Below are 27,115 nucleotides of genomic sequence, written 5' to 3' on the forward strand. Positions count from 1 at the left end.
AAGGCTAACCCCTTGCAATTTTTGTCAATTTTGGGCAAAAAATGAAATTGCTCTAAACTTCCTGGAAAGACTCCTAAGGGGTCCTCGAACACATTCCAACTCGATTTAGGAAGAGATACATCAATTAAAAGAAATTCATATTTTGGCCAAATTTCATAAAAAAATGTAAGGCTAACCCCTTGCAATTTTTGTCAATTTTGGGCAAAAAATGAAATTGCTCCAAACGTACTGGAAAGACTCTGAAGGGCCCCTCGAACACATTGCAACTCGATTTAGGGACAGATATATGAATGAAAAGAAATTCATATTTTGGCCAAATTTCATCTAAAATGTAAGGCTAACCCCTTGCAATTTTTGTCAATTTTGGTCAAAAAATGAAATTGCTCTAAACTTCCTGAAAAGACTCCTAAGGGGTCCTCGAACACATTCCAACTCGATTTAGGGACATATATATCAATAAAAAAGAATTCATATTTCGCTCAAATTTCATCAAAAAAGTAAGGCTAACCCCTTGCAATTTTTGTCAATTTTGGTCAAAAAATTAAATTGCTCTAAACTTCCTGGAAAGACTCCTAAGGGCCCCTCGAACACATTCCGACTCGTTTGAGGGACAGATATATCAATTTAAAAAAATTCCTATTTTGGCCAAATTTCATCTAAAATGTAAGGCTAACCCCTTGCAATTTTTGTCAATTTTGGTCAAAAAATTATATTGCTCCAAACGTACTGGAAAGACTCCTAAGGGGTCCTCGAACACATTCCAACTCGATTTAGGGACAGATATAACAATTAAAAGAAATTCATATTTTGGCCAAATTTCATCTAAAATGTAAGGCTAACCCCTTGCAATTTTTGTCAATTTTGGTCAAAAAATGAAATTGCTCTAAACTTCCTGAAAAGACTCCTAAAAGGTCCTCGAACACATTCCAACTCGATTTAGGGACAGATATATCAATTAAAAGAAATTCATATTTTGGCCAAATTTCATAAAAAAATGTAAGGCTAACCCCTTGCAATTTTTGTCAATTTTGGTCAAAAAATGAAATTGCTCTTAACTTCCTGGAAAGACTCCTTAGGGGTCCTCGAACACATTCCAACTCGATTTAGGGACAGATACATCAATTAAAAGAAATTCATATTTTGGCCAAATTTCATAAAAAAATGTAAGGCTAACCCCTTGCAATTTTTGTCAATTTTGGTCAAAAAATGAAATTGCTCCAGACGTACTGAAAAGACTCCTTAGGGGTCCTCGAACACATTCCAACTCGATTTAGGGACAGATACATCAATTAAAAGAAATTCATATTTTGGCCAAATTTCATAAAAAAATGTAAGGCTAACCCCTTGCAATTTTTGTCAATTTTGGTCAAAAAATGAAATTGCTCTAAACTTCCTGGAAAGACTCCTAAGGGGTCCTCGAACACATTCCAACTCGATTTAGGGACATATATATCAATAAAAAAGAATTCATATTTCGCTCAAATTTCATCAAAAATGTAAGGCTAACCCCTTGCAATTTTTGTCAATTTTGGTCAAAAAATGAAATTGCTCTAAACTTCCTGGAAAGACTCCTTAGGGGTCCTCGAACACATTCCAACTCGATTTAGGGACAGATACATCAATTAAAAGAAATTCATATTTTGGCCAAATTTCATAAAAAAATGTAAGGCTAACCCCTTGCAATTTTTGTCAATTTTCGTCAAAAAATGAAATTGCTCTAAACTTCCTGGAAAGACTCCTAAGGGGTCCTCGAACACATTCCAACTCGATTTAGGGACAGATACAACAAATCAAAGAAATTCATATTTTGGCCAAATTTAATAAAAAAATGTAAGGCTAACCCCTTGCAATTTTTGTCAATTTTGGGCAAAAAATGAAATTGCTCTAAACTTCCTGGAAAGACTCCTAAGGGGTCCTCGAACACATTCCAACTCGATTTAGGAAGAGATACATCAATTAAAAGAAATTCATATTTTGGCCAAATTTCATAAAAAAATGTAAGGCTAACCCCTTGCAATTTTTGTCAATTTTGGGCAAAAAATGAAATTGCTCCAAACGTACTGGAAAGACTCTGAAGGGCCCCTCGAACACATTGCAACTCGATTTAGGGACAGATATATGAATGAAAAGAAATTCATATTTTGGCCAAATTTCATCTAAAATGTAAGGCTAACCCCTTGCAATTTTTGTCAATTTTGGTCAAAAAATGAAATTGCTCTAAACTTCCTGAAAAGACTCCTAAGGGGTCCTCGAACACATTCCAACTCGATTTAGGGACATATATATCAATAAAAAAGAATTCATATTTCGCTCAAATTTCATCAAAAAAGTAAGGCTAACCCCTTGCAATTTTTGTCAATTTTGGTCAAAAAATTAAATTGCTCTTAACTTCCTGGAAAGACTCCTAAGGGCCAATCGAACACATTCCGACTCGTTTGAGGGACAGATATATCAATTTAAAAAAATTCCTATTTTGGCCAAATTTCATCTAAAATGTAAGGCTAACCCCTTGCAATTTTTGTCAATTTTGGTCAAAAAATTATATTGCTCCAAACGTACTGGAAAGACTCCTAAGGTATCCTCGAACACATTCCAACTCGATTTAGGGACAGATATAACAATTAAAAGAAATTCATATTTTGGCCAAATTTCATAAAAAAATGTAAGGCTAACCCCTTGCAATTTTTGTCAATTTTGGTCAAAAAATGAAATTGCTCTAAACTTCCTGGAAAGACTCCTTAGGGGTCTTCGAACACATTCCAACTCGATTTAGGGACAGATACATCAATTAAAAGAAATTCATATTTTGGCCAAATTTCATTAAAAAAATGTAAGGCTAACCCCTTGCAATTTTTGTCAATTTTGGTCAAAAAATGAAATTGCTCCAGACGTACTGGAAAGACTCCTAAGGGGTCCTCGAACACATTCCAACTCGATTTAGGGACAGATACATCAATTAAAAGAAATTCATATTTTGGCCAAATTTCATAAAAAATGTAAGGCTAACCCCTTGCAATTTTTGTCAATTTTGGGCAAAAAATGAAATTGCTCTAAACTTCCTGGAAAGACTCCTAAGGGGTCCTCGAACACATTCCAACTCGATTTAGGAAGAGATACATCAATTAAAAGAAATTCATATTTTGGCCAAATTTCATAAAAAAATGTAAGGCTAACCCCTTGCAATTTTTGTGAATTTTGGGCAAAAAATGAAATTGCTCCAAACGTACTGGAAAGACTCTGAAGGGCCCCTCGAACACATTGCAACTCGATTTAGGGACAGATATATGAATGAAAAGAAATTCATATTTTGGCCAAATTTCATCTAAAATGTAAGGCTAACCCCTTGCAATTTTTGTCAATTTTGGTCAAAAAATGAAATTGCTCTTAACTTCCTGGAAAGACTCCTAAGGGCCCCTCGAACACATTCCGACTCGTTTGAGGGACAGATATATCAATTTAAAAAAATTCCTATTTTGGCCAAATTTCATCTAAAATGTAAGGCTAACCCCTTGCAATTTTTGTCAATTTTGGTCAAAAAATGAAATTGCTCTAAACTTCCTGGAAAGACTCCTAAGGGGTCCTCGAACACATTCCAACTCGATTTAGGGACATATATATCAATAAAAAAGAATTCATATTTCGCTCAAATTTCATCAAAAATGTAAGGCTAACCCCTTGCAATTTTTGTCAATTTTGGTCAAAAAATGAAATTGCTCCAGACGTACTGAAAAGACTCCTAAGGGGTCCTCGAACACATTCCAACTCGATTTAGGGACAGATATATCAATTAAAAGAAATTCATATTTTGGCCAAATTTCATAAAAAAATGTAAGGCTAACCCCTTGCAATTTTTGTCAATTTTGGTCAAAAAATGAAATTGCTCTAAACTTCCTGGAAAGACTCCTAAGGGGTCCTCGAACACATTCCAACTCGATTTAGGGACATATATATCTATAAAAAAGAATTCATATTTCGCTCAAATTTCATCAAAAATGTAAGGCTAACCCCTTGCAATTTTTGTCAATTTTGGTCAAAAAATGAAATTGCTCTAAACTCCCTGGAAAGACTCTGAAAGGCCCCTCGAACACATTCCATCTCGATTACGGGACATATATATCAATAAAAAGGAATTCATATTTTGCCCAAATTTCATCAAAAATGTAAGGCTAACCCCTTGCAATTTTTGTCAATTTTGGTCAAAAAATGAAATTGCTCCAAACTTCCTGGAAAGACTCCTAAGGGGTCCTCGAACACATTCCAACTCGATTTAGGGACATATATATCAATAAAAAAGAATTCATATTTCGCTCAAATTTCATCAAAAATGTAAGGCTAACCCCTTGCAATTTTTGTCAATTTTGGTCAAAAAATGAAATTGCTCCAAACTTCCTGGAAAGACTCCTTAGGGGTCCTCGAACACATTCCAACTCGATTTAGGGACAGATACATCAATTAAAAGAAATTCATATTTTGGCCAAATTTCATAAAAAAATGTAAGGCTAACCCCTTGCAATTTTTGTCAATTTTGGTCAAAAAATGAAATTGCTCCAGACGTACTGGAAAGACTCCTTAGGGGTCCTCGAACACATTCCAACTCGATTTAGGGACAGATACATCAATTAAAAGAAATTCATATTTTGGCCAAATTTCATAAAAAAATGTAAGGCTAACCCCTTGCAATTTTTGTCAATTTTCGTCAAAAAATGAAATTGCTCTAAACTTCCTGGAAAGACTCCTAAGGGGTCCTCGAACACATTCCAACTCGATTTAGGAAGAGATACATCAATTAAAAGAAATTCATATTTTGGCCAAATTTCATAAAAAAATGTAAGGCTAACCCCTTGCAATTTTTGTCAATTTTGGGCAAAAAATGAAATTGCTCCAAACGTACTGGAAAGACTCTGAAGGGCCCCTCGAACACATTGCAACTCGATTTAGGGACAGATATATGAATGAAAAGAAATTCATATTTTGGCCAAATTTCATCTAAAATGTAAGGCTAACCCCTTGCAATTCTTGTCAATTTTGGTCAAAAAATGAAATTGCTCTAAACTTCCTGAAAAGACTCCTAAGGGGTCCTCGAACACATTCCAACTCGATTTAGGGACATATATATCAATAAAAAAGAATTCATATTTCGCTCAAATTTCATCAAAAAAGTAAGGCTAACCCCTTGCAATTTTTGTCAATTTTGGTCAAAAATGAAATTGCTCTAAACTTCCTGGAAAGACTCCTAAGGGCCCCTCGAACACATTCCGACTCGTTTGAGGGACAGATATATCAATTTAAAAAAATTCCTATTTTGGCCAAATTTCATCTAAAATGTAAGGCTAACCCCTTGCAATTTTTGTCAATTTTGGTCAAAAAATGAAATTGCTCCAAACGTACTGGAAAGACTCCTAAGGGGTCCTCGAACACATTCCAACTCGATTTAGGGACAGATATATCAATTAAAAGAAATTCATATTTTGGCCAAATTTCATAAAAAAATGTAAGGCTAACCCCTTGCAATTTTTGTCAATTTTGGTCAAAAAATGAAATTGCTCTAAACTTCCTGGAAAGACTCCTTAGGGGTCCTCGAACACATTCCAACTCGATTTACGGACAGATACATCAATTAAAAGAAATTCATATTTTGGCCAAATTTCATAAAAAATTGTAAGGCTAACCCCTTGCAATTTTTGTCAATTTTGGTCAAAAAATGAAATTGCTCTTAACTTCCTGGAAAGACTCCTAAGGGGTCCTCGAACACATTCCAACTCGATTTAGGGACATATATATCAATAAAAAAGAATTCATATTTCGCTCAAATTTCATCAAAAATGTAAGGCTAACCCCTTGCAATATTTGTCAATTTTGGTCAAAAAATGAAATTGCTCTAAACTCCCTGGAAAGACTCTTAAAGGCCCCTCGAACACATTCCATCTCGATTACGGGACATATATATCAATAAAAAGGAATTCATATTTTGCCCAAATTTCATCAAAAATGTAAGGTTAACCCCTTGCAATTTTTGTCAATTTTGGTCAAAAAATCAAATTGCTCCAAACTTCTTGGAAAGACTCCTAAGGGGTCCTCGAACACATTCCAACTCGATTTAGGGACAGATATATTAATATAAAGAAATTCATATTTTGGCCAAATTTCATCAAAAATGTAAGGCTTACCCCTTGCAATTTTTATCAATTTTGGGCAACAAATGAAATTGCTCCAAACTTCCTGGAAAGACTCCTAAGGGCCCCTCGAACACATTCTGACTCGTTTTAGGGACAGGTATATCAATAAAAAGAAATTCATATTTTGGCCAAATTTCATAAAAAATGTAAGGCTAACCCCTTGCAAATTTTTATCAATTTTGGCCAAAAATGAAATTGCTCCAAACTTCCTGGAAAGACTCTTAAGGGCCCCTCGAACACATTGCAACTCGATTTAGGGACATATATATCTATTAAAAAAAATTCATATTTTGGCCAAATTTCATCAAAAATGTAAGGCTAACCCCTTGCAATTTTTGTCAATTTTGGTCAAAAAATGAAATTGCTCTAAACTTCCTGGAAAGACTCCTTAGGGGTCCTCGAACACATTCCAACTCGATTTACGGACAGATACATCAATTAAAAGAAATTCATATTTTGGCCAAATTTCATAAAAAAATGTAAGGCTAACCCCTTGCAATTTTTGTCAATTTTGGTCAAAAAATTAAATTGCTCTTAACTTCCTGGAAAGACTCCTAAGGGGTCCTCGAACACATTCCAACTCGATTTAGGGACATATATATCAATAAAAAAGAATTCATATTTCGCTCAAATTTCATCAAAAATGTAAGGCTAACCCCTTGCAATTTTTGTCAATTTTGGTCAAAAAATGAAATTGCTCTAAACTCCCTGGAAAGACTCTTAAAGGCCCCTCGAACACATTCCATCTCGATTACGGGACATATATATCAATAAAAAGGAATTCATATTTTGCCCAAATTTCATCAAAAATGTAAGGTTAACCCCTTGCAATTTTTGTCAATTTTGGTCAAAAAATCAAATTGCTCCAAACTTCTTGGAAAGACTCCTAAGGGGTCCTCGAACACATTCCAACTCGATTTAGGGACAGATATATTAATATAAAGAAATTCATATTTTGGCCAAATTTCATCAAAAATGTAAGGCTTACCCCTTGCAATTTTTATCAATTTTGGGCAACAAATGAAATTGCTCCAAACTTCCTGGAAAGACTCCTAAGGGCCCCTCGAACACATTCTGACTCGTTTTAGGGACAGGTATATCAATAAAAAGAAATTCATATTTTGGCCAAATTTCATAAAAAATGTAAGGCTAACCCCTTGCAAATTTTTATCAATTTTGGCCAAAAATGAAATTGCTCCAAACTTCCTGGAAAGACTCTTAAGGGCCCCTCGAACACATTGCAACTCGATTTAGGGACATATATATCTATTAAAAAAAATTCATATTTTGGCCAAATTTCATCAAAAATGTAAGGCTAACCCCTTGCAATTTTTGTCAATTTTGGTCCAAAAATGAAATTGCTCCAAACTTCCTGGAAAGACTCTGAAGGGCCCCTCGAACACATTGCAACTCGATTTAGGGACAGATATATCAATGTATATCTTGTACAAGAGTTGCTAGAGGTTTAAAATCATCATGTATTATCTCTATTTTCTTCCAAGGGTACCAAGCTATTGAAGTGTACTGTTTACAATTGGGAAATCAGGATACCAGTGAATATATTGCCATCAAAAATAAAATGGTCACAATATAAAGAAGTCACAATTTGCAAGGAATATTTTTAAATCTTTTATTGAGATAGTTACTTCATCGCCACAATTCTTGAATGCATTTCATAGCATTGATTAATCTTTTTTTATCTAGCCATAGAATTTGATCGTGATTATTAATTCCTTGTTTCTTCAATTTCTTTTCTCTACGTAGGATTTGAATGTCCATTAACTGAAAACAAAGAAAATATAACGGTTATTTGTAAAACATGTTTTCAAATGCATTTAAGCATTGATTACTATACAATGTACCGAAAGTTGTCAAAAATTAGAAATCGAAATTGTGTCTGTACCTGTAACAGTAATGGAATATTCCAAGGATGGACTGTTCCATTTTGAAAACAAAGGTTGTTTCTGTGAGAGTAAACCAATGAGGTGATATTTAAAGTATGATTATTAAAAAATGGATACAGGTAATCCTGTTATTTCTTATTGATCTATTCCTCAGTGCCCATAAGATATCCTAAATGGAATAGTCCGGTTCTGGGCTGTACCATTCCGTGTTGGGGGTTTGTAATCATGTAATCAAGGGAGGTTGGTAAATTCTAATTATTAATGCAACAGTCGATTTCCAGTTTTGAGTTATTCCTTTTTTTTTTTTTTTAAATTCCCCTCACTCCTTTGTTTACTTGCCACGTCAGCTACGTACCTACTTCTTAATTAAGAATAAAACAATCATAATTATTACAATTGATCAATTGAATTTCCATTGACATTTCATGATGTAACTTCATGTTGCGTGTTTACATTTCGGTATGTGATTTTCATATGAATTGTTTCATTCAAGGCAGCGTAAATAAGAAGTAAAACTGAACTAGGGTTGCAAAATGCGCTGCAGGTTTTAATTTAACCCCAACTCCCTGGGCATTTTTGCTAAGATGCAACCTCAATCCTGCAAAATCCTCCAACTTCCTCCAAGTAAAAATTGCATACAGCCTCAATCTTGCAAAATCCTCTGTTACTTCTTGAATGTGGTCCTTGTAACCACTGCCTCAATCCTGCAAAATCCTCCGACAATCACTGTCAATATGTTGAGGCAGAGCCAGTGACATCCTGAAGAAGTGCGGAGGATTTCAAGTATAATGTAGGCCTAAATTTATGCATGGCTGAGCATAAACAACACAAGGTCCGGCCTAAGACCATGACACAGTGCATCCTCCAAAATTAGCCACACATTTTTGCCACATAGCCTCAGTCCTGTAAAATCTTTCATATTGCAAAGAGGATTTTGGAGGATTTGAAAAGGTTAAGGTTAAAAAAAATCCCCCTCCCGAAAAAAAAAACCAAAACATAAAAATGGACAAAAGTTTACTCCACCACAGTGATAATTCCTTTCTTTCTCTCTGGAACGTGAGGCACTGCTCCCTTTTTACTGTGTCGCCGTCTGTTCTCAGTCCTAAAAAAAGACAGAAAAGGGAATTATGTTTAAAGTAATATCTATCATGTAGGACAAATGGGGGTGCACGGAGGGTCTGTACATACTGGCCATATTGCGATGGAAGGTCTAACATCGTAAGGTCTAACTTTGTAAGGAAAATCTGAGAATTTTTTCTAATATGCATCAGTGTTGTAGTACTCGTACTCGGTACTCGTACTCGAGTACTACTCGAGTACTTTTTTGGAGTACTCGTACTCGTACTCGAATGTCAAAGTACTCGTACTCGAAATGACGGTACTCGTAGTTGGGCAGCAAAGTACTCGTACTCGACATGTCGAAATTGTATCGATCATTTAAGTACTCGTACTCGAATAGCAGTACTCGGGGGAAAAAATGTTATAGCTTCACTTACCATGGCCTTATTTTATCGATACTTTCAGTTTGAAATGGTTGATTGGCTTGTGGAGAAATCGAGATTTCCTGATTTTCCTCTGTGCAAGTCTGGACAAACACATTTAACAACTAGCTGTGAGTGGGTCTGTATATCGGTCTGACTTGGCACAATGAACCATCGTACTCGTACTCGGCAACCTAAGTACTCGGCCGTACTCGGTACTCGAAAGAAAGTACTTGACTACAACACTGATATGCATGTGCTAACTTCTACCATAATCTGGTTCCAGTAACTGGCTCCGCTTTGCATACAATTCTGTGCTTAGTGTTTACCACTCTGTGCTTACAGACAATTCTCCGCTAACCCTGTGAGCATGAACATCCCTTTTGCCTTCCAAATTTCATCTGCTTTTATACGCTGCATTGCAGGCAGAAAATCTCTCAACCAACAAAATCCTCCTGGTGGTTTTTGGCGGATTTTGGAGGATTGAGGCTGAATGACAAAAAGTATCAGTTGATTTTGGAGGATGCATTGTGTCGAGTTCATAGGCTGTACCTTGCATTGTTTATGTTCAGCCATGCATAATTGAGCACTGCATTATGCTTGATATCATCCGTACTGCTTCTGAATGTCATCGAGACTGCCTCAACCTATTAACAGTGATAGTTGGAGGATTGTGAAGGATTGTGGCAATGGTCACCCCTCAACTGAACAAATAAAAACGGATGATTTTGTAGGATTGAGGCTGAATCCAATTTTGACATGGTGGCAAGTGGAGGATTTTGCGGGATTGAGGATGGTTCCTAGCCAAAAGGGCCCAGTTGTTGGGGTTACAACATCAACTACGCTATATAACACCACACAGAGAGATTACATCTCAACACCGAGACCACATTCAAACCAAGCAGCCAACCAGTCGAACCAACAGACAGACTACGTACTTTCTCTTGATGGATTCCCGTTGCACCCGGATGGTCTTGCCCTCCTGGTAGATGGGTCTCGGGACGTGCCGGTGCCGTCGGATGCGCTTTAGCTGCGGGTGGTGACGAAATTTCTCCTTCAGTTTGGCGTTGTACTCGAAAGCCGCTACCTCTCTCTTTTGCAGCTGTCATTAAAGAAAAAAATACAATAGTAATTCATCGATTTCTTGTTTATTTCGATTCAGTTTACTTTAAAGTGAAAAAAATGCTACTCAAAACTACCAGCTTGTAGGGCTGTGCATCGGAACCGGGTACCCGAGAACCCGACCGTTAATGCCAGGATCTGATGATCTTGCCGTTACCTTTCCTAACTTTTCTGATGCCTCAGCTTTCCAGATTCTGATGTTGGTTTCGTCGGAGCCGGAGAGGATATATTTGTTGTCAAGACTCCATCTGACGCAGGTCACATGCTGCATTCGCTTGGTGTGATAGATTTCCCTGTGTAAGAAAATGGACAATTGCACAAAAGTTCACAAAAATAACTGTACAAAATATGTGTCAAAATTGTATACAAACTGATTCCATCAAAGATTTATCATGCAAGACTGTTCAAAAATTGTCTATACCATAATAGTAAAGTCTGTCATGAGCCAATTTGGCCCACCAGGCTGGCGTTTTTATCTCCAGTTTCCTTAGCACGAAACAACAGAGAATATTTCTATTCCCCCTGGATGGGATGCCAGTCTATCGCAGGTTACTCCCCTGCTAAAAATGGTACCCATTTATACTCCTGGGTGGAGAGAGGCAAGTGGAGGTGAAATGGCTTGCCCAAGGACACAACATATGGCCAGCTGCTGGATTCGAACCCCTGACCCTCTGCTCATGAGTCAAAAACCCTAACCACGGTAAAAAAAAACCGGCACAAAACGATACTTCCAACAATACAAAAAGACTGTACAAAAATTACTTTACAAAACAACCAAAAACATTTGTACTACCCAAAACTCTGTACTAACTTAATCACTATATATACAGATTGTACAAAACCCATCATTTTGGAATAATTCTAATATATTTTTTTTAGTTTTATTAGAAAAAAAGGGACTTTATTTTCACACTTTGGGCAATACATTTTGTTCAACAATTTCAGGCACTTTTGGGAACATTTTGCTCTATTAAAAACAAAATCTCAAATTTTTCGGGGCTATTTTAAGTGAAAAAAAAATTTATCTTCAAACTTCAGGCAAACAATTTCCAATGTTTCAGCAAAATTTGGGACCATTTTTCTTTATTCAGACAAAATCTCTGCAAAACCGTGAGCCCAACATACAACTGCATTTTTCAAAATTATTCCGGCCCTACCAACATTACCTGCTGCGGCCCCTATCTGATGGAAATATCCGGACGGATTTATCAAAGCTTCCGCTGACAAACTCCTTCCCGGTGGGTGAGTAGTCGACGTCCATGACGGCCGATACGTGATCCATGTGAACATTGAGCGCTATGTCTAACTTCCGAATGTCAAATGTATAAAGGCTGTGAAAAAAAAATTAAAATATGAAAAATAAAGCAAAACTAAAATTGTAAACAGTTATGATTTTAATTAACTTTCATTAAAAACTTCTCTCGCGTTCTACTCCACATTGTCAAACCCTCATTTTACGTTGATCGTTGTTTACTCACTTATAATCTTCGTTAGCTGCAGTGAACGTAAACGCTTCCATCGGGTTCCACGCTATCGTGTTTGTGCGCATGTTGAGTAGTAGTTTCCTCAGGGGCGTCGACCCCCGCATGTCGTACAGAATGATGTTACGGTCGGCCGTGCAGCTGGCCAGCATGTATGTCTACAAAACAAAAATTGGAAAAATGTTGCAACCTGACGCCACGTTTTTCTTCATATATCATCTCAATGAAGGTCAGTCATTGCAAAAATGACGAAAAGACATGAATTTGGGACTGAGAAACATTTCAAATTTTGTACACAACCGCTGAAGTGGCATCTGGATACTACATTTTTCAAGTTCTCAAAAATGAGTCACCGGCTTTCAACATTTTCTTTCAACATTTTATTTCAACCCAAAGTTGAAATTTACATCTTCCAACACAAAATTCCATCTTATCATCTAGATGATAATTCCAGCATTATAAAAGGAAGTGTTATGTCCGTGACCGAGCCAATTAACCATGATATCTAATTAATGATTCAGAGAAATGATCCAAAACTCCTACATGTAGTCTGTAATCTCCTTGACCATTGCTAGATGATGGATATCGGTATCGTTTCGGTTTGCGGTAACACCATGTGATAATAACTACAGCTTAGAAGATATTAGTTCTGAAAAGAACTTGTCCTGCTTATTATCAACTTTGCTAAGTAGTTTTTTGTTCTGATAAGAACAGTCCTGCTGTACAATGTAAGTTCTAAACAAACTTGTCTTTGGTGCCAACGTTTCGACTAGCCTGCTCTAGTCATCGTCAGGAGACTGAAGAGAGTTGGAGATGCTACTCCTTAAGTAGGATTTGTTAGGATTAGGAGTGCTTGCTGGGCATGCCCTGCTTGCTCGGGTGTGTCAGTTGGTTGTGAGCCATGGGCATTGTGTTGAGGGATGCCCGATGAGCGTCCTGCTCGCTCGACTGTGTCAGTTGGCTGTGAGCCTTGGGCATTGTGTTGAGGGATGCCCGCTGAGCGTCCTGCTTGCTCAGGTGTGTCAGTTGGCTGTGAGCCACGAGTGTTGCAACTTGGAATAACTGAATGCCATATGTTGCTTATGAAATAGCCGATATCTTGTGGGACAGTGTCATGTTTGTGGATCTCAATAGCTTCTCTGATACGACGGGTGTACCAGTGTTTCTCTGGGGCTATGATTTCCGCTTGTTCCCAATCAACAACATGATGATGATGGATGTATAAGATTTGATGAAGAACATTAGCAGGTTAATTCATTGAGCTTTTTAGCCAGTTCACGTCGGATGCACGTGTATACATGCAACGAGCGAATAACTGTCTGCGACCTGCTCGCAGCGAGCGAGGCCAGAAATATCAGGGTGTGCTACCCACAGATGATGGCCTGAACCCATCCGGCATCAAGGTTTGTGAAAACAATGCCTGGGTTCAGTCAATGTCAAAATAATCCCAGCACGAACTGGTTAAAGCTGTCATCGGGTCCAAGGATAATTCTTAAAACATTAGGATCAATTTTCTCCTCTTTTTTGGTAATGTTATCAATGTCAAAATAATCCCAGCACGAACTGGTTAAAGCTGTCATCGGGTCCAAGGATAATTCTTAAAACATTAGGATCAATTTTCTCCTCTTTTTAGATTGATAACATTACCAAGCATACTATCAATGAAATTTATTAATTAACAACTTTTTTTATGAATGAAATGAAGTCTTGGGCCCTACCTCTATCGGATTAAATTTAACACTGTGTACACTGTCTGTCCCCCAGGTGAATGACCGCAGGGGCTCTGACCGTTGCTCGTCCCATATGTCCACTTGCTGACCGCTGGTGGCAAACTTGGCATCCTGCCAATGGTGGTCAATGGACTGAAATACTGTCTGTAGCACAGAAAAAAAATCACACCAAAAAAATATAAACGTTCTGGTTCCTGCAACTGATTTCACAAAACTGTACGCAATGACATAAGTGCACTTGCGCCCCAATTTATTGTGCCAGTTGTGCAACATTTCGTTCTATTTGGAAGATTGGAAATTCCCAGAAGGAATTTAAGAGCACCTTTTGAAGAAAAAAAGAAAAAAGAAGTACCTTTCCAATTACGGTATTGAGGGGTGTTTCTTGTTTGCCGTACTCGGGTGGCGCCATGCTCCACTGTTTGACTGTCTGGTCATCTCCCACCTACAAAATAATGGAACAATCCAAAGGATAAAATGCGGCGATAACTTGAAGTTGAACAACACGGTAATATTTATTAAAAACACAAAAAAGTAGCAACTTAAAAACTTCTAATACCAGAAAAACAGTTTGTAAAAATGTGAAGGAAACACAAAGGATTGTGGGTAGTTTTCCATGATCAATGCAGCGCATTCCATGGGCACACAGATGAAAACCTTGACCCGCTGTTGTAGATTAAACAAAATCTATCAAATGAGAGTTAAAAATGAAGAGTTTGGCTCCATAATTACCGTGAAGATATTTGTTGCTTTTCTGTCCGTGCAGACGCCTCTCACAAACCCGCTGTGGGCAGCGATGGTTCGCTCACACTTTCTGGTCGACAGATTCCAAATTTTGACCTGAAATCAACCAAAAGTATAATAATGAAAACACATAATAACAAGGTTCCAAGCATTTTATGAAAACAAATTTTTTTTCCTGATTTTTCACTGAGATATTTCCAAAATTCCATGAGAAATATTTTCACTTTAACAAAGGGCAAGTTCATGCAAGAACTACTGTTGACCATTGGTTAACCATCGTTCGACTAAAGTTAGCCCGAATTCTGTCTAGTTGACTATTTGGAACCAGCCTACCACGGCTGGTCGCGCAACGATTTATAGCTGGTTATCAATAGCAATGTCCATAGCATAGTCCAGAAGGGCCAATTATCAACAAAAATGGCGGAAAACGAAACTGTGAGCGCTAAATTTCATTTTCATTGCACACTTTTTCCATGTTACTTTTTTAGTTTACGATTATGTCACTGTTGTCACCTTTGTACAATAATATATGCGATTACGTAAGATGTCCCAAACTATACATAATCACTATTATTGTGTAAATGAAGAGAAACAACAAGACTAATGACACTGAATGAAAAGACCAGTCTTGACAAATAGTTGGACCAATGGTTGGACATGTACCAGTCTAGTCCTTAGCCTCATTTTGAAATCATTCGACTTCCTTCTCATTTGAAAAATATTGAAGAAATGTTTTCTATTAAAAATTGAATTGAGTTTTCAAACTTGGTTGGTGAAATACTGAGGACCCTTTCTTTGCCCAATGAACATTTTGGAGAAATTTGCTGGCTATCAGAGTGAGTAAAGTTGGCCGGAATTAGTTTTGCATGTTTCAGAACACTCCAGGTCTCAGTGTGGCTTGGAACCCGACCCTTAATGGCTTCAGCGTCAGGTGCCGTCAGCACCAAGCAATACGTTTGAGTCCCTCCGAGTGGTCTCTTCAAACTTTCTCTTTTCAACCACTGAGGCGGTACGTCTGCACGGAGTCCGTTAAGCATTTACTAACCTGTCCGTCGCAACCCCCGGACAAAAGCGTCGACAAGCTGCCGGGATGCTTGAACATACAATGCACGCCGTCCGTGTGACCCTCTAGGGCTCCCAGGAATGGTTTGGCAAAGACTCGCTCCAACTTGGTGGCATTCAGCGCTCGGATGTACTCCCTTGATGCCTCGAAGGGATGCAAGGAGGGATCATAGTTCCTTGGAACTGGAATGTGGAGTAAAGGAAAAAAATGAGGTACATGTAGATTAAAATTAACCCTTACCCTACTTGACCCTCCAATGCATGCCAATTGTGCCTCAAGAAAATCTCCTATGTTTTTTGCATGGCCCTCCAATATCTGCCATGTCATTTCAAGGGTAACTGGACAGGCACTCCAATACATGCCACAGAGAACAATGAGAGTCCTCTGATAACAAAGTGAGTGCCCCCAGCTGGTCAGTATCAGGCACCCTCCAGGGCCTCCAACTCCTGCCAATTGGAGCCTTCACTGTTAAGACTTGTTATCTGCCAAATAACTGCAGCTGGAGGGCATTGGCATAACCAACTGACATGCAGTAAACTACCCTCAGAGAGTAAGGGTTAATGGCCAACTCTTGAGCCGTTCCAATTATTAGTTGCCATCCCTGCTGCTATAGGTTAGTGCGGACATCCAGTAACTTCTGAAATCTTTTTAGCTTGTTTTTTATGGTTCTTAAGTCTGGAGTGCTGAATGGCAAATGATGAAAACACATTTGCTAATGAATAAGATGTTTTCATCGGCCGAAGTAATGCCGTGCCGCTCTATACCACATTTAATTAGGACAGCCGACACGAACAAGTTATGTTGTCAAGTTGTATGGTATTGACATCTGAACATGGCAAGTACATGTAAGAGGTATTTCAAACGTTTTAAAAACAAAAACAAACAATTCAATACCAGGTTTTGCCCTTCACCGATGTATAAACACTGTATTCTCAGTGTGTTACCCCCCCCCCCCCCCCCCCCGAGTGAAAGTGAGAACAAATCACTCGGGTGGGACTCGAACCCACGACCTGCTGCTTTCTATAGTGCAGACGTCTTACCACTCGACAACTGAGCTTGCTGGGATCGGCTGGCTGGTTCAAATCTGACAAACTCCCCAATATGCACACAGCAAGCTTATATCAATTCCTCAGCAAGTTTAAATTGTTTGTAAATACAGTAACCAAAGTAAGTTTAATGGGAAACAGAATACATGTAAATACTAAATAAATACATACAAGAATATTGCGCATCCCCCCTCCCTAATTTTAAGAAATAGGAATGGTATCTATATAAAATGGCATATCATCAATTGTCATTGGATCTAGTATAAGAATGTCATAAAAAGAATTGTTGGCTAACATGGGGTAAAAAATTCAAACTATAATTTGTAAAATATTAACGATGGTTGATACAAAAATTACAAGAAAATATACATTGTATAACTTTCTGATAATGCTATGTTTTGTTAACTTAAAAGTCCGTTTTAAAAGTGTTTACCTTTGTGAATATCATTCTTGGTTTCCCGAATATAATTGTCAGGGTTACGACTCAACATCTTCACCTTCATCTTGAGTTCTGCGACGAGTTCCACGACCAGAAGCTAAGTAAATGTACCAAAATAGGATAGGAGGCCCTACTCAAGTTTTTCATTCACTCAGTTCATTCATCGGACCAGTTCACATGGCACGGATGGTGACATTTTTGTGAAGGACTGGCCAAACAAAACACTGCACAGCGTCCAAAAGAAAATTTCTTCAATAACGAAAGGGCCACGTGTGTGAAAAGTCACAATCAATTGCTTTCTTTGTTTCGAACAAAAGTGTTTCCGACTTGGTGAATTGACAGCAAAATGTTGAAAACGACGATGCAGATCAGCCTACACGTCCTCCTTCTTGCATGTCTTGCACGTTGTTGCACGAAATGAGCCCTCGAATCGTTCCATTATCAAAATAGGGGTGTCCGTATATTCAATGCAGCAAAATTAGAAAGCTCACCGAGCAAACATTCTTTGTATTATTTTTTTATTGTGAAAATCTTTCACATTATGTTAAATAGAGTATAAAAATATACAGAATATCGACTAAAATATCATTGCCGTAAGGGCTTTTACCCAACCACCCCGTTTTACAAAAATAGAATACCCTAATAACTCCCACAATTCCTGCCATTTCCAAGATGGCAGCCCCCATGTAAGTTTGTGCTGTTGTTGTCGTTTCTGATTACAGATTAGATTACCAGTAAAAAACCAAATACAAAAATGGAAACAAGCAGACATTCTTTAATAAATGTGTTACTATGAAAGATAGCAACATAGTGTGTATGGTCTTTTTAATTTATTCCTTCCGTAAAAGAAAAAGATCGACATTTGTGAACTTGTCAAGTCGCCCCAATGAACAAACCCAATAAATGGGGGCATACCGACTTAAGTCTTTTGCCAGGGCTTTGTGCTTCTAGAATTAGAAAGCACCTGTGTGCAGCACCAGACCATGGCCCCACTGTCACCTACGGGGCAAAAAGGTGGAAACAATTGCATTTTGGGGTTTAACTTTAAAAATGAAGACTGTAGGCCCTACTTTGGGGGGGGGGGGTGTTGTACAAAAAATGTGCAATTTCTTCACTTTTAAAATTCCTTTTTCAAAAATTTATACACTCTGTGCGAAACTTAGAACCAACCAGGCTCTTTGGAGTCTTGGATAATCCTTTGTCAAATCCAGACAAAGTCACCAGTCATTTTGATGGCGTGGGTTCGAATCCCACCGCTGCCACCACGCAATGGGGGACGCCACACGAAGGAATCACATCCTAACAAAAGACTTATCAAACGAGAGGAAGACTTTAGTGAGAGGGTATCACATGAGGTGAAAACAAGATGGATGCGCCCATGGGATAAAGTAGGACGCAAGAGGGCGCTATAACCAACTGGCACAAAGCGATATCTAACTTCCAAGAGCCCTTCCGTCCAACCTCTTGCCTTCTATACCTTTAAGTATGAAAGCCAGAATCTCAGTAAATCTCTGCATTTTTTTGGTCACAGGTACAAGTCGACTATAGATGCCCGATCCATCAACATGAGTGAAAAGGAAGACTCATTCGTAGCATCGGCATCGTCTCTTCCTTCCTCCGCCTCCACTGCCTCCAGCAGCCCGCATCACATCTTACCCCAGGAGCAACAGTTCCTGGAGATGTACTTCACCGCTCTCAGCCACTTTGCGTATGACAGATTCAAAGAGCTATTGGTAAGGATCAGCATCAGATTTTGGATTGTCCTAAAGTTTCTTACTCGCGTCCTAACTCACAGCTGAGAAGCTGACGCAACTACCATGTGGCCGAGAAGAAGGCATGTCAAGGTGACTGCATTAGCTGCCGCCATATGACCCATGTCTGACCACGGAGCTCAGCCGGAGATCGAAAGTGTTCATTTTTTTTGTGGAGGGAGGAAAACCGGATGGGCCGGAGAAAAACCCTCGTGGCACAGGAGAGAATCAACGCACAACTCTACTTACACATGGTCCGAGCCGGGAATCGAACCCAGGCCACAGTGGTGAGAGGCGAGCACTCAGCGCCCTTTTTAGAAGACAAAGCCTTCTGGTTTTCATCACAGGACCAACTCCGACACTCAATTCGCGTAGTCTAGCTGCAAATTTCTCCAAAATTAAGATCAGTTGAATGCAGCTGGTGGGCCTTCAACTCGCAATCCCCTCTAAAGCTACACTGTCCATTTTAAAAAGCAGGTTAATTGTTTCCAAACTATTCAAGATATTTTGCCCTTCTTTTCCTCTTTTCAGGACCAAGAGAAAGAGGCAATTCGCTCCCAGCCAGGGAATCTCTGGACCAGCCTTGTCAACGCTCTGTCTGTCCTAGCGTCCGCCGAGAAAACCTACATGCACCTGGTCTTCTTTGAGCAGAAATGGTTTGCCCGAGCGGTAAGTCGCTATTATAAATTTCCCATGTGTATCAGCATTTTGAGTGTCAACTTGCATAACGCGCATCGGCTGCGTCGTATTTTGAACACATTTTGAGCAACAAGCGGGCGTGTTTGGAACATTTTTCAACACTGCAGCAGTGTGTGCTTTATTGCATAAAATACGCAGTTGCAGTTACAGAGGTGGCCGTCTTTAAGAGAGACCTATAAATCAGCTCATCACGTTTGGGGACATGCCATTTTGAGCCCATGTACTTCGGCAAATTGTAGGCTGAGTTCAAGTTTTCCTTTTGCTAATTTTTTTTTTTTTGGACAGCAATCGGGCAAGTGGCTCTTCTCCTCAGCCATGAGTGACGTCCGTCGCGTGGAGCTGCGAGGCAAAGAGGTGGGTCACCCAGGATCGAACCCCGAGGACAGGCTCTTGTCTCACCTATGTGAGCAGCTGGTTCACTTCATTGAGGCACGGCAGGAAATGATGGACCTGTATCCTTCAAATTTGTTTATTAAATAAGGGAATAAACATGCTTGGCTGGTTTTAAACACTTTGTTTAAGACCGGTTTGGAGTCTGGATGCTGATAAAGACCCAAGCCGAAGCCAAGGGTCGTTATCAGCATTCAGACTCCAAATTTCTAACGATTTTGTTCAACAAGTTTACTTCATGTTTTTTAAACACCCTTCTGGCTATGTTATGGTATGTGCCTCTCGCGAGTAGTCGTAAACAACTCCTTATATGGAGATTGGCGTGCTGGCACAGAACGCAGCTGTGCCGGTGTAGTGTGAATTTCGGACTTTGATAACGGATTCATTGGTAGTATTGCGCATGCCTAACGGAGGATTGTGAATGTTCAACCAATAAAAGGGACCGGATTTCATAAGAGTCAAAATTTCATGTGACTCTGGAAAAGTGTTTAAGACCAGCCAATCGGTGTTTGATCATCCATTTAAGACCGGCCACCTGACAGGCTCTCGACCAATAGGAATGGGTAAACTGTCTTAGAGTATTTTTGAATATTTGTTAAACTGTAAAGATAAGAGCCAGTTTTCAGATTTCAAATCTATCATATCAAACTTGTCAAATCAATGGTAGAGTACTTGGATAGCAATCAAGAGGTCTGCGGTTCAAATCTTTGTCAGTAACATATTAAACTAGGAATCGTGGTTAGAAGAGGGAGGCAGTTGCCGGCAATATTCATTCCTTAATTGTATGGCACAGATATGAGAAGCTGTGTTATTTAGGATCTCAGAAAGCTGACATCAATGTGTCTGATCTGAGTGTAGCTGTGGCAAGTGTCATTTCGAGGTAAGTTTGTTACAAGTCTGGAAGTCTAGCTCTTCGTCTCCATTGGTACACATTGTTGTAGTCAAGTCCATGATGTCATCCTCTTTCTTGAGCTGCGCTATTGGTCGATCATGACGCTGTCGCCAATCGGTAGATCGCGCTGCCACCAGTCAAACACCTTTTCTTTCTAATAAACGGCTCTTGAGGATTTTTTTATTAGGAGGTAAGTAAAGTCTGAGACATTATCAATATAACAATAATTTGGGAGGCTAATCATCCTTACTCGCAGCTGGTATGCTGAATTACGAAGGACGCGGCTACAACGTGGTCGGGCTGCTGGCACGTAAAGGCGCCTATGGCTGCCGGCCACATCGACCCATATATGACCATGGAGCACAGCCTGAGATCGAAAGTGTTTGCGGAGGGAGGAAAACCGGAAGGCCTGGAGAAAAACCCACGTGGCACAGGAGAGAACCAACGCACAACTCTACTCACATGCGATCCGCGGCCAGGATTCGAACCGTGGTCACCTTGGTGAGAGGCGAGCGCTTTACGCACAAGCCACCCATGCCACCCATAATCGATATCCACCATTATCGACCAATCACGCAGATCGACTGATCACGTCCAACATATTCACTTCATAAATATGGATTATTATTATTTTTATTGTCTACTTCTCCAAGACATGCCAAGCAGTTTCATCACCCGATCCTGAGCTCCATCCGGTCCAACCTCTCCCTGGAGTTGGAGACCCTCCACGCACTCCTCAAGGCCCTGGTGCACCTTGCTGAATTCAGCTTCCTGCCGGCCCTGCTCAGCCTGAACGAGTCGCAGTGCAAACTGGATGAGTGGGGTGCATCCATCAAACTCAGAGAGGTAGGCTATTTCTTGCGACTAGTTTCATTTTCAAAGAAGGGGTGAGATTTCAGGAGGTTTTTGCCAGGATTTCAGGATTTTTGTCTGGATTTTTCCTGAATATTCAGGAAAGTTTGTCAGGATTTATTTGTGATTTCAGGATTTCTGGTATCAGGATTTTTCTTTACTTCAAAAATGGGGGCGAACCACAGGACTCATTTTAGGGGAGGTCATCTTTTGAGTAAAATTGTCCCCAAAAGTCATTGGCCTTAACTTCCCAACAATTGAACAGAAAGTGAAAGATGACGAAATAAGCTTTAGTTTGATGTGTCCCTTGATAACCTTTCAGTTGAAGTTGGCCCCAGGCTATGCAGTAATTAATTGTGAAAAATAATTTCAAAACTAAGAAAATTAAGGGAGTCATTACTGACAAAGAATTTGGGTTCACATACATAACGTTGATAGTCCTTTTGTTTAATAGGCAAAGAAGAAGCTACAGACAATGGCACCGGGGAAGGTCACCGGTATCCCACCGCTGATGGTGTGGTACGTTCGCTTCCAGGCATCGCAGATGTCCAAGGTTTGTCCAAGAATCAAAATCCTGCATTTAGTTGTTTTTTTTCTGTTAGCAAAATGGCATGTTCAATGACATTTCAGACGATCCCTAATTATTTATAACCTTTTTACAGCTTCCATATTGTTTTAAAATTAGAGAGAAAAATTATTTCTTGTCATAAGACACCTTGAAAGGAATGTATCATACAGTAATCAAATAATGGGTTTTTTTTCCAAATAATAAATAAACAGTTTTAAGTGTTTTTTTTTAAAATAAATTAATGCTGTGGTTTGTCAATCAAGTTTTACGATTTTGCATAGAAACATTTGGTGGAACATAAGCTCATGCAAATTGTTGACTGACATTTTATGAATAAATATTAAAACGACACTCTGTTTTGTACAATCTTAACAGTTGTGTCTTCCTTTGAGTAATTATGATTGCTCATTGTCATCATTTTTTCCCCAAACAGTTTAGTCTTTACTTTCACGAGATGCTTGCCAAGCAAGCACTGCCCGGAGAAATGAGAACGCACCTATCAAGCATGTCGATCGAGTATTACACAAAGTAAGTTCCTGTTTCAAATTCCTTAATTTTTTTTGAACTACATAGAAAGTATGCCCTTTTGAATCTTTTGGCAGAAAAAATCTCATCTTCCTTTATTAAACAAATTCATCAGGAAAAAGATACATAGTGTTTAAGGCCAAGTCAAAAAATAAACCAGTTTCTGGTCTGTGTCCGCTTCCTTTACCATGCCCTCTTCTTTTTTTTTTTTTCTTTTTTTTTTAATTCGTACATTTGCAATATCTGTCTTGGCAAATATATTTATCAATATATTGTCTTGTTATTTGTTTTCCAACAAAATCTTAGCTTTGTAGAAAAGGTTACAGCTCCTATGGACCCAATTTTGTAACAGCAAAAGAGTTGAGAAAATGGAATAATCCATCCGCCATTTTGGAAAATCCGCCATCTTGTGGGGAAAAAAAAGAGAAAAAAACACGCTCCCCTCCGTTATTTCAAAATAAAACCCGGACAGTAAATGTTGTTGTTAATTTTTTTACTTGACCTAACAAGTTATTGTTATTTTCTTCCAATTAATTCTCAACCTGTTAGAATTGCGCTGTTCCAGAAGAAATCAGACGCCCTCAACATCTCACTGGTCTTTGACACGCGGGGGTCAGAGGGCACGTACAAAGGTCACGGTTACCACCATCCCAACTCATTCTGCGAGCCGCCCAAGGGGCTAGACTCCTATCCAGCCGTCTTCTCATTCCCTACTGTAAGTCATGGGGTTTGCCTATGGGCTATGTTATACTAATTGATTGATGGATTAAAAAGTCTGGAATGAAGAATAATGATTTCAGGTTTGAAATAGGTATTAATTCACAGTAATGAGAAACAAATGAGAACGTATTGATTTTTATGACAGAAAATTGAAGGCTACATTTATATTGTATAAATTACAATATATTCATCATTTTACAATCAGTCTTGATAATCGACCTATCGCGGTAGAATTGCGTCAACACAGCTTGTGGAATATTGTCCAATTACATGATATACAAATGGAACGCGCAAAATCTGAGACAAACAAAACTTAACGTACAAAAATACATAGGGTTGTCTAAGGGGCATGGCTAACTTGCAAATGGCGATAAGTCAATTGGCTGTGCTTTGTAAGAATTTTGTGACTTATTTTACTAAATTTATTTTAATTTTAATAGTGCAAAATTATAATATGTATTGTAAAACAAGTAGTAACAATTATTGCAGTAGTAAGGCCAATTTTAATCGATTTTAATCATGCGCGTCGATTTTAATCATGTGCGTCGATCTTTTTTTTTTCCAAAATGTTCCGCGGTAGCTCCAACAGCGCCCTCTATTTCCACACCTCCTGTATTTTTTTTTCCAAAGAGCACCAAGGAATGGGAAATTGCACCAAGGTAAATGATCGAAAGCACCAAGGCAAATTATGGAGGACACCAATGTTCATGAGGACACCAAAAAAGCAAAAAAGTACCCACCTTGTCTGTACAATCCAAGCTTGAAGGAAAAAAAAAAAAAAAAAAAAAAAAAAAAAAAGACGCGTGGCCGCGTCAATTCCGGAACTTTGGTCTGACCAGAGACCGAACATTTTTTTTTTTTGGCCTAAGTCATCTTTTTTTGTTTTTTTTTGTTTTTTAGGAACGACCTGTCCATCTTTGGCCAAATTTGATCATGCTGCTGCCAAATGCCGAAAGTGGACCCATCGACAGAGTGGTTCATTTTTATGACAAGGTAAAAAAAGATTTGAAATCCACCATTTTGGATTTTGCCATATTAAATAAATAAAATAAATAAATGTTAATGCTTATATAGCGCTTTCCATCGTTTCAACAATCTCAAAGCGCTTTACAATTATTCTCCTGTTCATCAGGCCATGAGACCACGCGGCAGCCGATATTTGTGCACATTCGGTACGCTCACAGGTACCCATTCATACTCCTGGGTGGAGAGAGGCAATTGTAGTTAAGTGTCTTGCCCAAGGGCACAAACACCATGTTCCAGCAGGGTTCGAACCCACGCACCATCGTACATGAGTCAAACACCGTTACCACTGGACAATGGCATTCTCGCCATCCCTTGGTTTGTGCACTGTTTGATTGACAATCAAAAAGGGGTTCATTTTTAAAACTCTTCTACATTTAAGCTAAATTTGTGAAATCAGTTTCACGACACAAAAAAGCGATTCTAATGTTAAGGGTCTTATGTCTTGTTCCCAGACTCAGCAGATAACTTACTACATCTGCCGGGTGGACATCAAACTTAGTCTGGTCCTCATCTTTGAGGCCAAGAAATCGGAGCGGGATACCAACATCAACAACTTTTTACAAGGTGAGTAAAAAATGTGTAAATCAAAAGAAATTTTTTTTAAAAAAATCAAAGATTTTTATTTATCAGCTACCCATAGCTTCTTATACATAGTGTAGCCAAGGGAAGAGTTATTAAAAAGTTTGGTGGAACAAAGTTTTGTGGAGTGTCATGGCCTAGCGGTTAAGAACACCGAACTCATGCTCTGGTATTTCAGAGACAACAGTGGCGTAGGTTCCAGCCCGCCGGGTGGACACTTGTGACCTTGAGCAAGGCACTTAACCATTATTGCTTCGTCCTTCGATGGGATGTAAAGCCGGAGGTCCCGTGTGTTGTGTTATCCAATGCAAGTATAAAAGAACCCAGTGACACTTATCGCCAAGAGAAGGGGTTTGCCCTGTTCTGGTCTCCTGTATAAACTCCCACGTGGAGAATTTAGGAGATGAACCAACCAAGAACCAAGAACTCCTCATGTGGCCAAAGGCTACTTTTTTAAGTTATTGAAAATGTGAATCAAGTGGACTCTGAGATACAGATATAGTCTCTGCAACGACGATAATTATTTACATACGACACAGAATGTACTTCACTCAAAATATATACAAGATTTTGTTATTTAAAATTACATAGCAATTACATGTAAAGTCAGCATTTACAGCTTATATCTGCAATGTAAATATATGTATTTATGTAACAATTGTACCATGCAATCCAGAACGAGGCTCAAAATATTTTCTTAAGTTCCAAGACATGCAACCAATGTATCATGACTTCTACAATATTAACGCTGAATAAAAATTGAAAATCAAATTAGGTTTTTGCCCTCACCGACGTTTAAACACTGTATACTCAGTGTGTTACCTCCCGAGTGAAAGTTGGAAAAAAATCACTCGGGTGGGACTCGAACCCACGACCTCCTGCTTTCTAGTGCAGATGTCTTACCACTTGACCACCGAGCTAATGGGATCGGTTGTCTGGTTCGAATCTGATGTACATAGCAGCGGGTACCGCATAAACTATTATAATCAAACCTAATTTGATTTATATCACCCCGACCCAAAAATTCCATCTTTAAAAAAAGAAAGAAAGATAGAAAACATTAGGTGTGTACTCACCGCCTAGGCTGACCGATAGACGTGCGACAACCAATCGAAGGGGAAATTGTCCCCAACTAAATGTAGTTGAAAGGTAGTCAGAGCACTCTAAATTATAGGTGTGGTCTAATCGAACGCAAGTGGATGAGTGTCTCTAGCAATGCCTTGCCATTACACGAAAGCTTTGCTTTGCAGCACGCAATGCAGCTCAGAAAAATCTTAACAATATTCTGGAATTCGAAGATTGTTGGAATGTTCCGGGACAATGCAGCTATGCTAGAATGTGATTGCAGGAAAGTTAAGGAACCAAGCGAGGGCGCTGCAATAAAAAGTTTCTGTAACTACAGAGGGCGCTAATTATGTTATCAAAATAATGGCTCATCCTGTTGTACAGCCTATGTACTATGCATCTTATGATTATATAAGAAATGTTACCGAGACCTGTCTGTTGTAAAACACGATTGGTCACACAGATGAAATTTTTTTAAGTATTCATCATTTTTTATTTCTTTCTTTTCTTATTTGCAGAGATGGGGCAGCTTCTTAGAGTCAACAAATTGTTTGCAAGTTTAAAACAAGGTGCCAAAACGAAGGCCCTTATGAACTGACGATCGACACGGCTGCCCTTCTAAATCTAAAAGACTGACTGACCGTTCTACTGTTGAATGCTTGGTCAGTGGTCATGTGACTTGGAGCTCTCTCATTGGTCGAAGGTCGATGTAGTGATATGCGTATCGAGGCCTGACAGAGGATGGCATGCGATGGATGTAGCAAGTTGTACTACCCTCGGTGTGGATCGAAGACACATAGGTTCTCGTAGTGTTTTCCCTTCAAAAAAACTTATCCCAACCAACAAAAATATTTCATGAAAATGG

General features: G+C 38.9%; 2 protein-coding genes across 2 annotated transcripts; one reads left to right on the forward strand and one right to left on the reverse strand.

Moving 5' to 3' along the window:
• Positions 1–8,920: 8,920 nt before the first annotated feature.
• Positions 8,921–17,596, reverse strand: LOC119724639 (DDB1- and CUL4-associated factor 13-like). The gene is made up of 10 exons (XM_038195777.1): positions 17,178–17,596; positions 15,681–15,880; positions 14,624–14,731; positions 14,247–14,336; positions 13,883–14,038; positions 12,162–12,322; positions 11,850–12,014; positions 10,841–10,976; positions 10,500–10,663; positions 8,921–9,182 (listed from the first exon to the last, which is right to left on the reverse strand). The coding sequence occupies exons 1-10, from the start codon at positions 17,245–17,247 to the stop codon at positions 9,095–9,097; spliced, it is 1,338 nt and encodes a 445-aa protein (XP_038051705.1). The 5' UTR covers positions 17,248–17,596; the 3' UTR covers positions 8,921–9,094.
• A 93-nt stretch (positions 17,597–17,689) lies between these two features.
• On the forward strand, positions 17,690–27,108 carry LOC119724640 (KICSTOR complex protein C12orf66-like). Its single transcript, XM_038195778.1, has 12 exons — positions 17,690–17,869; positions 18,715–18,916; positions 19,466–19,603; positions 19,919–20,085; positions 20,817–20,903; positions 21,569–21,761; positions 22,222–22,320; positions 22,769–22,863; positions 23,410–23,575; positions 24,481–24,573; positions 25,059–25,170; positions 26,769–27,108. The coding sequence occupies exons 1-12, from the start codon at positions 17,856–17,858 to the stop codon at positions 26,846–26,848; spliced, it is 1,446 nt and encodes a 481-aa protein (XP_038051706.1). The 5' UTR covers positions 17,690–17,855; the 3' UTR covers positions 26,849–27,108.
• Positions 27,109–27,115: the final 7 nt, after the last annotated feature.

Source organism: Patiria miniata, unplaced genomic scaffold, assembly GCF_015706575.1.
Source record: "Patiria miniata isolate m_02_andy unplaced genomic scaffold, ASM1570657v1 HiC_scaffold_18, whole genome shotgun sequence".
Lineage (NCBI taxonomy): Eukaryota > Metazoa > Echinodermata > Asteroidea > Valvatida > Asterinidae > Patiria > Patiria miniata.